Source organism: Salvia splendens, unplaced genomic scaffold, assembly GCF_004379255.2.
Source record: "Salvia splendens isolate huo1 unplaced genomic scaffold, SspV2 ctg1070, whole genome shotgun sequence".
NCBI classification, from domain to species: Eukaryota; Viridiplantae; Streptophyta; class Magnoliopsida; order Lamiales; family Lamiaceae; genus Salvia; species Salvia splendens.
This window is the reverse complement of record NW_024598615.1, coordinates 20,257-33,338: the sequence shown is the minus strand read 5'-3', so window position 1 is coordinate 33,338 and position 13,082 is coordinate 20,257. Positions and strand designations below refer to the sequence as shown.

At 39.9% G+C, this 13,082-nt stretch overlaps 1 protein-coding gene and 1 pseudogene across 1 annotated transcript; one reads left to right on the top strand and one right to left on the bottom strand.

Moving 5' to 3' along the window:
• The first annotated feature begins 5,660 nt into the window (after positions 1 to 5,660).
• LOC121788538 (putative F-box protein PP2-B12) lies at positions 5,661 to 7,428 on the top strand. The gene is made up of 3 exons (XM_042187191.1): positions 5,661 to 6,027; positions 6,548 to 6,663; positions 6,751 to 7,428. Exons 1-3 carry the CDS (start codon positions 5,737 to 5,739, stop codon positions 7,250 to 7,252), a joined length of 909 nt encoding a protein of 302 aa, XP_042043125.1. The 5' UTR covers positions 5,661 to 5,736; the 3' UTR covers positions 7,253 to 7,428.
• Positions 7,429 to 7,707: 279 nt separating this feature from the next.
• Positions 7,708 to 8,983, bottom strand: LOC121788540 (annotated as a pseudogene).
• Between the last annotated feature and the right edge of the window lie 4,099 nt (positions 8,984 to 13,082).

Here is a 13,082-nt window from a genome sequence, read left to right as displayed (position 1 = left end):
GGAGTTGGCCAAATTATTGAGAGAGAAAGATGTGATAGTGGTGGAAGACTTTAGAGAGGAAGGCTATCATGGGATTGAGTTCTTTGACCATTCCTTTGCTCTTGCCTTGTGTCCTGTTTTGAACACTTTCATTCTTCATGTTTGACTATTTCTCAGTTTTTATTCTTCTGTCTACCCTACTTCCATATTAAATACTAGTATAGTAATATGTTTGTTGTTTTGTTTGCATTAAATTTGATGTATTATTGGTGTTCATCGAGCTAGTTTGAAACTAAATGAAGCAAACTTTTTTTTAGTAAGTAATGTTGATTTATTTATTACTGTAATTTTATGTTATATGATACACAATTAGCAGTCTGTTATACGCAAAGTTTGAGCAGTTTGATATTCCTAGACATGTGCATGCTTCATATAGTAATATGTGCTACTCCCTCCGTCTAAAAAAAGATGACTCATTCCTTAAGCGGCACGAGATTTTATACAACTTTATTTTGTGTGTAAGTGGAGAGAGTAAAGTAAGAGAGAGAATAAAGTAGAGATAAAATGTATTTCCATTTTAAGTAATGGGTCATTTTTGTTGGAACAAACCAAAAAGAAAAGTGAGTCATCTTCAATGAGACGGATGGAGTAACATTTAATGTTATCGTGTTCAAGTTCAACTTCGTAATTAGTAGTGTCAATTCATGCATTTTTACTTTATTAATATCACGGCCCGAAGGGGCGGACGCAGAAAAAATGCGATAGGGCTGAAATATATGTATATATACATATTTTTTTCTCATTCTTGTTAAGGGCTCGATATTCAATTTTTGAATACTTTTAAAAATTACAGTAAAAATAAAATGGAAAAAAATTAGGTAAGGCTTAAACCCTAACCTTTCTCCAATGTGTGTAACGACTAACCCAATATTTAATTGGATCAATTGATGCGTATATTCGTATCTTATCCAATAAAGCTGTTCCAAAATCCAATGAATCCTTAATAGAATGAAAATTAGGGGGAAGATAGTGTGTTTAAAATTAAATAGGCTTTTTGTGTAAGAATGAGCAATTAAAGTGTGAAGAGTATGGGATTTGACGTGTCTCGCATACAATTTCGACTTTTGCAAACTCTTTCTTCTCATTTACACTACCACAGATTTCAGTTTTTACCCCTTTTTTTTGTGGAAAAGCCCACCCTTAATTGCGAAGCTTTCATCCATACAACTTAGCCTCGAAGACAACATATACACACCGTTCTAATATAAGAGTAGTTAATCAGTTTTACATTAACTTCACATGATCTGTCCTTCAATTAAAAAAATCTTGTCTTTTCTTTTTTAGGCAGACCCAATTATAAACAATACACATTTTTACAACTTTTTATAATCATCGATATTGAATGAATAAACACGATACCATATATGGACTATATCGTTGCAAATACTACAACAAAAGATACTACATATAGTAAAGTGTAAATACGTATTTATAATTAATTCTAATGCTTGATGTTCAGAGACTTGTGATATTTGTCTCTAGTATTTTCAAGATTGGATTACTATTATTTAGATTTTCCGTCTAATTACTGACGTGTCTTTGCAAAAGAAAATTTCTTAAAAAGCAAAATCAGAATCTAAACCAAAAAAAGTAGTAGGAGCTTTTTTGTTGATTCTCGCTTTCCATTCGGCTTCTCTTTTATCACGCCCTGTAAATGAATTTATTGCCTATTTGCATTACCTTCATCGTTAAGTTATGATAAGTGAATAAATGCATACCTTTATAAGTCAAAAAATTATACTCTCTTCGTCCCATAAAAATATGTGCACTTTTCATTTTCGTCCGACCCACAAAAATATGTGCATTCCATTTTTTAGAAAGTTATATCAATTTAATAGTGTAGGTCCTACTATCCACTAACACTACTTTAACTATCATTCTCCACATCTCTCTTACTTTACCATACCTTTCTCTACCTTCTCTCTTACTTTACCAATTTTGTCTTAATTCTCGTGTCATACTCATTGCCCATATTTTTATGAGACGGATGGAGTATTATTAATCAATACAATAACTTTTATATATATATTTGATGTATGGATCATCTTCTAATGCTTATAGCATCATAATCCAAAATTAAGGCTAAATCTACACCCTTAGATTTTGAAAGGAGTGGATGAGATTAAAGCTCACAAATTTCAATAAATAGTACACAAAATATCAACAAAAGGGTAATATCGTCATTATGTTATCATATGATAATTTTTGTGAGTGTTTTTTTATATCAACATAGTGTATTACAAATATCAACAATATGACATGATAATATCAACACAAGTACAGAAAAATATCAACACAATTTTATTGATATTTTACATACATTATATTGAGATTTGCATATACTATATTGAGATTTTTTTTGCAGTTATTGATAAAATCTGTTTGTCAACATGTACACAAATTGAAATATAATTTATCAAATTTCATCACCCGAACATCGTCGGAACATATGCAATTGAGATCTTGTTGGAATCCTTATAAATTATCTTTAATTTGATATATTTTTTGGGAAAAAATAATTTAAATCGAGAGAGTTACGTAAATTTAAAGTATTGAGATGATTTTGATGAGAGATAATTGACATTTTAAGTTTATTTAATAATTTTTTTAATTTAAAATATAATTCATGTGAGATTATTTCAATCACTAGATCTCTAATGGCTAAGATTTGGTCTTAATTTGTGATTGCTAATTAGTTAGCAATTGATCACTCCCGTATTTATCATCGTATATTTATCATTTACTATATTCTAAATTTTATAAGAACTATTGGGATTACCATAAACACATCTTCAAGATTATATTGAGATTCCGAGTGATGACCACCACAAACAGACTTTGGAAAATTTGATCTCCAAAAGCAAAATTAAGAGAAAGAAAATGTTACAAAATGAACCAATTTCATTTCAAAGTGACCATTGTTTTAGGTTGATGACATATAGACATAAATTAATTAAGTTTTATAGAAGTACTAATTTTTAGGCTAAAATAGTTTTTAGAGTAACAAAGAAAATGACTCTGCGCACCGACATTACCTAAAAACGGAATGCTTGGTAATTTATCGGCCAACTGTACTCTTCCAATTCAATTGAATCAAAATTAATTTCAACCAATGTAAATCGCTTTGTTAGTGCTAGACTTCTTGTGGAAGGAATATTAATTCGAATAAAGGTTCATTTCCTTTTCTTAGTTCAGAAGGTAGGCGTCTAATTTAAACATTTTTCTATATTACTAGTTTAGTCGCTCATAATTTTTTTATTAGGGTTACACTGTCGTCTACAAAGTCAACTTTGATTTCTTAGACTTTATATAAATATTTTATATTTGGCTGATATTAAAGTAAGCCTACTAAAGCCATCCACAACGTTGTCACTATATCGTCCTTTAACCGTCCCTTAAAACACTATTTGCAGCTGGTACTGTACTTTTTTACTCCATCCCTTAATTAACGGACGGAACCTGCAACCCTCCGTTCCTTAACCGTCCTTTAAAACAGTATTCATTCAATTTCATTTTTTTATTTTTTTCCACCAAATTCAATTAATAAAAAACACACTTCATTAAAAATAAAATAACATTACAACATAAAATAAAAATACAACTTAAAATTCAAAAAAATAAAAAAGACATAAGTAAAATCCTAAAAAAATAAAAATGACATAATTTAAAATACAATTTTATAGAAAATAAAAAAAACTACTCCGCCGGCGAATCATCCCCAGAAGGCGGTGGAGGTGCCCTGAGGCCACTTGGAGGCGGGATACCAAGTTGTGCCGCTATAAACAGGACTCCGTTAAGCCATGCTTCGTATTGGGTGGGCGTAAAGCGGGAAGTATCCGCCATTGTGGCGGTCATGTACATGGACATAAAGGAGTTCGAGGGTCCCCCCGAGCCCGAGCCCGCCTGGCTTGATTCGGCTCGGCCCCTCCTCCCTCTAGCCGCCTTCGCCGCATTTCTCCCTTGCGGCCGACGGCGCCCACGGGAGGACCCCACGGCATCGTCTGTCGGGGTCTCCTCCTCCTGCGAGGCAAACTATTGTGGCCCGATGCCCGAACCGCCCTCACCAGATGAGTATTGGCCACTCGTCGTGTACTTCGTACGCTTCGAGGTCGAGCCCGAGCTGGACCGCACACCGCCGGCCCACCTTTCCTCGTCCCTGACGACCTCCCAAACATCGGCATATTTGAATTGTTTGCCGGTGTCTTCGTAGTAGACCCGCAAAGCCGACCTCAGAATGTCGGCTCCCGTGGCTCCGCTTTGGTACTGAGCCGCTACATTCTTGTAGATGCCGCAGAATCGTTTGACCTCTCTGTCGACTCGGTCAAAGTGAGCACGGAGCATCTTATATGTGCGGTGGCTGGTTTTTTTCGGCTTAATCTCGTGGTAGGCCTCGGTGACCTTTTCCCAGAAGCACTTCCGGGGTTGTTGATTCCCGACGATGGGATCGTACGAGATGCTGATCCAGGCGTTGTACACCGCCAGCGTTTCTTTGGGGCCGTACGGATGTCGGCCTAGATCCTCCTCCTCCTCCCCCGCCTCCGCCTCCCCCGCCTCGGCCTTCTTCCGGAATGGGTTGAACCGAATAATCCTTCCGAATCTGGGATAATCCCTGCGAATACCGTAGGGCGGAGGGACGGGCGTATGCATCAACATCAAAATTGGGTGGTTGGTACCCCCCGGCGTGCCCGAACCATGGGTGCCCGGCGTCGGCGAACCAGAACCACCCAATGTGTTGTACATGCTCCCCAAGTCGCCGGAGCCGCCACCGCCGGAGTTTCCGTCGCCGGACATTTTGTGATTAGATGTTAGATGAAAATTGGAGAGGAAATGGAGATGAATTTGGAAGAATAGATGTGTAGTTGTGTGTGAAATGAGGATGAATTAGGAGTATTTATAAAATAAAAAATAATAAAAAAAATTGAAAACGGCTCTTTTAAACGGTAACATTGTCGTTTCACTTTATTTATTTATTTTATTTATTTAATTCAATTTTTTTTTAAAAATAATTATTGCGTCAGCGTGACGACGCCCAATCGCGGGCCGACGAGTGGGCGTCTCGCATGGCCGGGGAGCGCGCCACGTCGCCGCGGCGCGTGCCCGAGTTACGTCCCGGGAGAACGAGTTTCGTGACGAGATGGTGACGGACTGGGGACGAGACGGGGCGCCGCAACGCGTCGCGCTGCCGTCCCGTCCTTGCGTGACGGGTTCCGGGCCACCCGCGTGACGCGTTGCGGGTGGCCTAAGACTGAGTTGATTACATTCTCGGTCAAATATAGTAAATAGTACTTCAATAGAAATGTACCCTATTTGAAATCGGGATCGTATTCGCAAATGTAACAAAATTGATTTCACTTATCCCATTTCTACAATATTATATTATATTTTAAAATTAAATGGATATGTCTTCCCAAGTTCATGACTACATATACATATTTTTTTATTATCTTCAACTCTATATTATGTTTGGTTGATATTAGGATTGTTCATATAAAGCAAGTGTAACAAAAAAAATTAAATGCAAATTGATTTCACCTATCCCATTTCTCGAATATTATATTCTATTTAAATTAAATGCAAATGTCTGCCCAAGTTCATCACACCATGTATATATATATGCAGCGGTGGCTTCGTTTGAGTAACTGCACGAAGATATTTGGCACGATTTCTACAAAAATCTAGAGAGAAGAGAAGAGAGATATGGCGGTGGAGAGTTCGAATGACATCTACGCCCTCCCAGAGGACTGCATAGCCACCGCGCTGTCGCTCACCAGCCCTAAGGACGTTTGCCGGCTGTCGGCGGTCGCTTCCACATTCCGATCCGCCTCCCAATCCGACGCCGTTTGGGCCCGCTTCCTGCCCTCCGATTATCCACACATAATTTCCCGCGCTCTTGACGGCGGCGATTCACTGCTTTCGAAATTTCATTCCAAGAAGGATCTCTATCTCCACCTCTGCGATCATCCCCTTCTCATCGACGATGGCCGCAAGGTATGTCGGTTTGTTCTTCGACTTCTATCGCACTCACTTTTCTCGTTTAACATGATTTAGTTTTGGATGCAATTACGAGACTGGACTTGTGCGATGATTTTTCCATGCTATTGGATATGATCATCTGCTGGATTATGCTATTGCGCTTCCAAATTTTCTTATCTGTGCGATTTCGCTGCTATCTATAGTTGAAAATGATTACATCCTCATCAGGATTTTTAATTATTAGGCGAAGAGAAATTATAATTAATACTCACATTTTTGTGACTGTTTAGAGTGAGCTCGGATTTTCTGTTTCAGATTGGTTTCATTTGCATCTAACACCAATTGGTTGATTGAATATTTTCTAGGTCACTTAATGGGGTTTACCTGAGTGAAATTCTAGGTTACAATTTCTGTAACACTGCATTTTTTTTTGTGATCTTTGAGTTTCTCATGCTAGACTTTTGCTTTTGCTACATGAAGTTTTATTGTTGTTTGGTGTTTGCATCTGACATGCTTTCTCTGTATCATTGCACAGAGTTTTCAATTGGAGAAGCTGAGTGGTAAGAAATGTTACATGCTATCTGCAAGGGACCTCTCCATTGTGTGGGGAGATACTCAATACTGGCGATTTCTCAGTCTCCCTGAATCCAGGTAGTTAGTTAAATGCCTCTAATTATCAGTTAAACCCAAAATCGGGCTTTTCGCTGAATGGATGATACTTACCCACATTCATATTAGGTTTCCGGAGGTGGCAGAGCTCCTCGACGTTTGCTGGTTCGAAATAAGAGGGAAGATAGAGATGAGCATGCTATCTTTGGGCACTAATTATGCAGCATACCTTGTGTTCACTTGCAGGTCTATGGTACATGGTTTTGATCATCAATCTGCAGAAGGTTATGTGAAAGTGAGTGGGAGTGGGAGTGAAAGTGAGAAACGTAGTGTTTGTTTGGATCCAGATGGAGCGCGGAGGCGTAGGCACCAGCGTGTACCGAGACGTGAAGGATTGTTCTACCGCCGATTAACTCAAATGCGGAACCCGGAAGCCATGCTCCCGGACGGGGAGCCTGAGTACCCGAAGCAGAGAGGGGACGGGTGGATGGAGGTAGAATTGGGAGAGTGTTTCGTAGAGGAAGGGCAAGATGGAGAGCTGGAGGTGAGCGTGATGGAGGTCAAGGGCGGCAATTGGAAGAGTGGCATCATTATACAAGGGATTGAGATTAGACCTAAAGAGAGTAAGTAGATAGATGCTTGTAATGTCTGAATTTCTTAAAATCTTGATCAATGATCATAGTAAATTTGTGTAACCTTTTTTTTGTGGTGATGTTCGAGTTATATTTCGTTGTATTGTCCTGTTGTCTGAACTCGTCGTCTTGTTGAAATTTCGACAGTTAACTTATTGAGAAGAGTATTTTAAAAGCCTATGAGTATGTATGTGCAGTGTTGAGTATGATTCTGACAAGGCACAGCACAATCCGGATTTCACATAAGCAAAGCTTTCATATGTAGGTAAATAGAGATTTTTATCTGGCAAGTGGCCAAAGCAAAAGATCGAACTACATGTACAAAAGTTTATTTAGGTGAAACCCAATTGTTATACTAGTTGCATCATAGTCCACATTACAACACACACACATACATATATATATAAGTATAAAGCTGTATATACGGTAGCAGCCAAAAGCACAGTTGAGCGGATCAGCCATTGACGATTGATCCTCCATTAGGGTGGATGACTTGGCCCGTTATGTAAGACGAATCGACGTTGCAAGCAAGAAACACGTAGGCGGGCGCCACCTCATGAGGCTGCCCCGCCCTCCCCATGGGCACCTCTTTCCCGAAGCTGGCGCTCTCATCCTCCGTGAAGGAGGGGGGAATTAGAGGCGTCCAACCCCGTTCACGCGTATCCACGATCGCCCCCTTGGTCGCTGTGTAGTCCAGCAGCTTCGGGTTCCCTTTGTACGCAATCACCGAAGTCGTGTTGATGATGCAGCTCCCCTCCTTCATGTGCTTCAAAGCATGCCTGCAAATACCAATTCAATATTTTGATTTGGTTTGGTTAATCAAATTTGGAATGAAGTGGACGGTCACGAACCTGGTGGTGAAGAAGCAAGAGAAGATGTTGGTCCTGAAGACCCTCTCGAGGCGGGGCTTGTCGATCTCCTCGACGGAGCTGGCCTCGTACTGCTCGGCGGCGTTGTTGATGAGGATGTCGATCCTGCCAAAGCTGTTGACGACCTCATCGACGACAACTGCAAGCGTGTCGTCGTAGCCGAGGTCGGTGGGTATGGTGAGGGGGTCCTTGGCGTCGGCGTGCTAGGCCTTGTAGAGCATGTTGACCGTGTCGCTCGCGTCCTTGTCCTCTTGCCCCTTGAGGTAGGTGGAGGCCACCGTGGCGCCCTCCAAAGCGAAGCAGTGTGCCACAGCCCGCCCAATCCCGGAGTCCCCTCTGGTCACTAAGGCCACCTTCCCCTGCAAAACAAAATCAAGCCAATTTTGATTTATCCGATATATATATATATATATATATATATATATATATGGGAAAATGATCAATACAAAACTTGATCTGAATACAAAATCCAGACCAAATCCTGACCATGAGATTTGACAATCCAATGGTCAATAATTAAACAAAAACACGGAGGGTCATTGTAAAGCAGTTTTAGGTCATATTATAAACTTTGGATTTGAGGTCATGTTAAGATCATTTCATGTCATCCTTACTATAATGACGTAAAAATAAGCGTACAATGACCTAAAAATGACTTTTGTATGCTTGGTTCTGCATTTTTGTATTAAGAATGGTTTTGCATGGATCAAAACCCTATATATAGGATACGAACCACGAGGTTGTTAGCAGATTTGTAATGGTGAGTGGAGGCGGGGGGGTTGGGGTCCATGAGGTGCTCTTTTCCTGGCTGAGCATCCATTTTTCACAGAGAGGGAATTGATTGTTGCCGGAGGCCATGGATCGTATTGGTTTTGGAAGAAAGGGGGGGGGGATTGATCGGAGTGTGGATTTAGGAAGAAGACGAGAAGGGGAGAAGAGCATAATTTGTAGAGGAGATTGTAAAAAATCATGGATTAAATATGCTTCGGTCAATGCATTTTGACCAAATAATAAATGTGACGAGACATTTAATTTTGTGAAATTAAATGACATAGCGTCGATCTACATTTTACGTAGATAAATGTAGTATATTCACTTTCTCAAATCCGATTTCCGGTGAGTGAGAAATAGTGGATTAAAGTTGGGCATAATTAGCTATTAATTAAAGCTTGGTGTTGGGGCTTAGAGAATAATTAACTAGTGTTAATTATCCCACATTGGAGGATTAACACATCTTTTAATGTGTTTAAATTAAGTGACTTTATGTTACCTAATAATTATAGTGGACCAAGATGGGTGAAAGAGCCCACACGCGCGCACACGCGCGCCGCCGCCGCCCGCCCGCCCGGGCCCGATCTTGGACTTGGATCTTGGCAATTGGTCTTTGGGCTTGGTGCTTGGCCCAAACTAATCTTTTTAGACCACCGCCGAGTCAGCAGTCCAAGTGGCTTGACACGTCGTCAAGCGAGGCACAGTCACGGCTGCCACATAAGAAATCCACACGCGAAAGGCACACTCCTGCCACACGCTCGTAACCGCCGACGGTTACGAATCTGCCATGATGAGCCTTCATGGCTTGGTTGACCCTGCATGGTGGCTTGACCTATAAATAGGCTAGCCATTCCACTGCATTAGTATAACATTATTCACAAGCATTCTTAGCATCATAAGCTCTCTCCCTCTCTGCATTGTTTTTCTGTCGAAAGTTCTGCCCTCTCCTCTATCCAGTTCGCCGGAGCTCTGCTGATTGCGGTGCTGCATCAAAAGAGACGTAGCCGTTTTACCTTTGGGGACGACACGCCAAACCGAGAGCACTACCGGGGCGTATCTCGTCTTGCGGGAAGAGGCCTCCTCGACTCGGCTATCATACCATACTGGTTTAGTTGCTTCATTTTTAAGTTGTAATTTCAGTTCAGTTCTTCCTTCTGTATTCCTTCTTTTGGGTTGTATTACGCTCGAATTTGCTATCTTGTAATCCAGAAACCAATAGAGAAGGGATGGAGCGGTGGAGGAGGTGGCGCTACAAATAGGGAGTAGGATGAAAACGTGGCAGAGCGTCCTACGTCGGGAATGAGATTTAGATGGGTGCCACTGCCACCGAAATGATAATTATACCCACATGTGATTGTGATGTACTAATTGAGTAGCATCTCAACATCCGAGATATAACAAAAATAGATTAAAAATGTTGTTGAATGCAACTGAAAAATGGTTTAGGGACGATGGAATCATAAATCATCTAAGGAGTCCAGGATTAGTGCTATGTTGATTGAACCCACAACTTCTGATTTGGCAGATGAGAGGATAGCAAATGGGAACTATAAAACAACAAACTAGAAATTGAAATGCAATTCTCTAGAGTGCGTACTCTAGAGAATAGACGGCCCATAATAAACGGGTTAGACAACGATGAGCTGTGCTGGCAAAGCTACCTCCATGAGTATTTGTGGTCAGCACCAAGACAGTCCAATCGTCCTCCGTCCCTATTCCTTCCCCACTGAACTTAGAGTCATTCAAGTACTTTGCGTTCTGAGACTGTGTGTAGTTTTGTTAAGAACTTGCACTTGCTCAGCACGGCCGGGTAGTCCGACATGAGCTGCGACTACATGGTCACAGCTCTCTTCCTCCATTTTGTCTGCTATCTCATCAGCCACGCAGTCGGCCTTGTCGTGCTTCACGAGTGCTGGAGCGTTGGCTCAAGTCCTGAAACTGTTGATTCCTTGTAGTAGGTCCTGCTCTTCTGCACATATATGCCCACATTTTATTCTACTCCCTCCGTATTCAAGAAATAGAAACATTTGAAACGACACGAGTTTTAATGCACAATTTGTAAAGTAAGTGAGAAAAATTGATAAAATAAGAGATAAGAAAAAAAAATGAGTAAAGCAAGAGAGGGGTAGAGAAAAAGTAGTGAAAGTAGAGTTAGTGGATTGTAGGTTCATGTCCTAAAATAGAAAGATTCTAAAGTTTCTATTTATAAGGAACGATCCAAAATAGAAATAGTTGCTATTTTTAGAAAAAACGGAGTCTATTTATAAGGACTCATCCAAAATGGAAATAGTTGCTATTTTTAGAAAAAACGGAGGGAGTATCTTATAGTCTACACCCCAATCTCATATTGGATGGTAAATAAACACACTAAAATCACTCAACAATAACATTTTTAGAATGAAAAAGAAAAAAAAACAAAAAGGGCACAATTTGCATAGCATCATAAGTCACAAGGGCACCCGCAACGCGTCTCGTGGGTGTCCCTTATCTCGTCCCTCTGATCCGAGACGGGCGAGCTGTCTCGCCACGCGCTTATGCGACGTGGCGCACTCCGACGCCATGCGTGACGCCCACTCGCCGACCCGCGAGTGGGCTTCGTCACGCTGACGCAATAAATCATTTTTTTTAAAAATTTGAATTAATAAAAAAAAATTAAAAACGGTCATATGACCGTTCAACAGTCATTTTTCTTTTTTTTTTTTATTTTTTTACTCTATAAATACTCCAATTTCATCCTCATTACACACAAACACACATCTATTCTTCTCAAATTACCTTCATTTCCTCTCCAATTTTCATCTCAAATCATCTCTTTTATTCTTCTACTAAAGTTAATACATTCATGGATCTATTTGAGCAAATGGGTCGAATAAAGAAAGAATCACTTGAAGAAGATCGACGTAGGGAGGCGGAGGAAGCTGCGCCGCCCCAAAGACGATCCCGGACTTACATTCATCGTAACCGGGAGGAAGCCGCCGCAAGGTTAGTACGCGACTACTTCTGTGATAACCCAGTATGGGGAGATACCTATTTCCGTGGCCGTTTCCGCATGCGGCGACCGCTATTTCTCCACATCGCAAACACATTGGCAGCCCGGGAAGAGTTCTTCCAAGAAGGGTTCGACACACATTTGGGAAAAATTTGACGGAAGAAATTAAATTATGTATTTTTCATTTTTTTAGGATTTTTAATTATGTTTATTTTTTATTTTTTTAAGAATTTTAAGTTGTAATTTTATTTTATTTAATGAAATGTGTTTTTATTAATTGAATTTGTTGGAAATAAAAATAAAAAATGAAATTGAATTAATAGTAAGTTAAGAGATGGTTAAGAGACGGATAAGAGATGGAGGGTTGCAGGTTCTGTCTCTTAGTTAAGAGATGGAGTGAAAAGTACAGTGGGGCTCATGAATAGTTAAGGGATGAGACGGTTAAGAGACGGATAAGAGACAGCGTTGCGGATGGCCTAACATTGTGCATCATTAAAGTAATACTCTCTGTGTCACTTGTTAAGTGTTCAAAAGTGAGTCATTTCCATTTTTCCATTCTCTCTCCTACTTTTTTCCTCTCTACATTTTCATTATATCTTACTTTATTCTTTCCACTTAACTAACAAACTCCACTTTCTTAAAACCTATACCGGAAAGTAATGTCTCTTTAAGGAGGGAGAGAGAGAGTACTTGTACATCGAATATGCAATTAAACACATGTTGAAGGTGGGGAAAATCAAAACAGGTCTTCGAAGATGATTTGCTAAAGATGTTCCACTTAATTTCTAGTTGTACCCGAACTAAAATACAGAAGAAAATATACAATGTATAAACTCTAAAAGTTGTGTAGAAAGTGAATGCAATATCAGTAAAACCTGCGTCTCTTTGAAGATAGTTTTTTGAGAGAGAGTGAATGCAATATTAGTAAAAACAAAATCATGAGTAGTAAACACTAGATCATTAATTATAACATAAATATATTGTCTCACTCTGCAGATGAGAGAGAGAGAGAGGGAGGGAGTAGAATTAATTACCATCAGAGCGTAGTTGCAGAGAAAAGAGCAAGAGGAAGGGATGAAGCAGCACAAGACGAGTTCAAAAACATTCCATTTGTTGCTGTGTGAGTATACAAAGAAAGTTATTGTTGCAGAAAATGAAGAATTGAAAATGGGAAAAAGGATTGTCAAGTAAGGAAAAGGG

Coding starts and splice junctions, on each gene's coding strand:
- LOC121788538 (XM_042187191.1), top strand. CDS start 5,737: ATGGCGGTGGAGAGTTCGAATGACATCTACGCCCTCCCAGAGGACTGC. Junction 6,028..6,547: donor TCATCGACGATGGCCGCAAG/GTATGTCGGTTT, acceptor ATCATTGCACAG/AGTTTTCAATTGGAGAAGCT. Junction 6,664..6,750: donor CTCAGTCTCCCTGAATCCAG/GTAGTTAGTTAA, acceptor CATTCATATTAG/GTTTCCGGAGGTGGCAGAGC.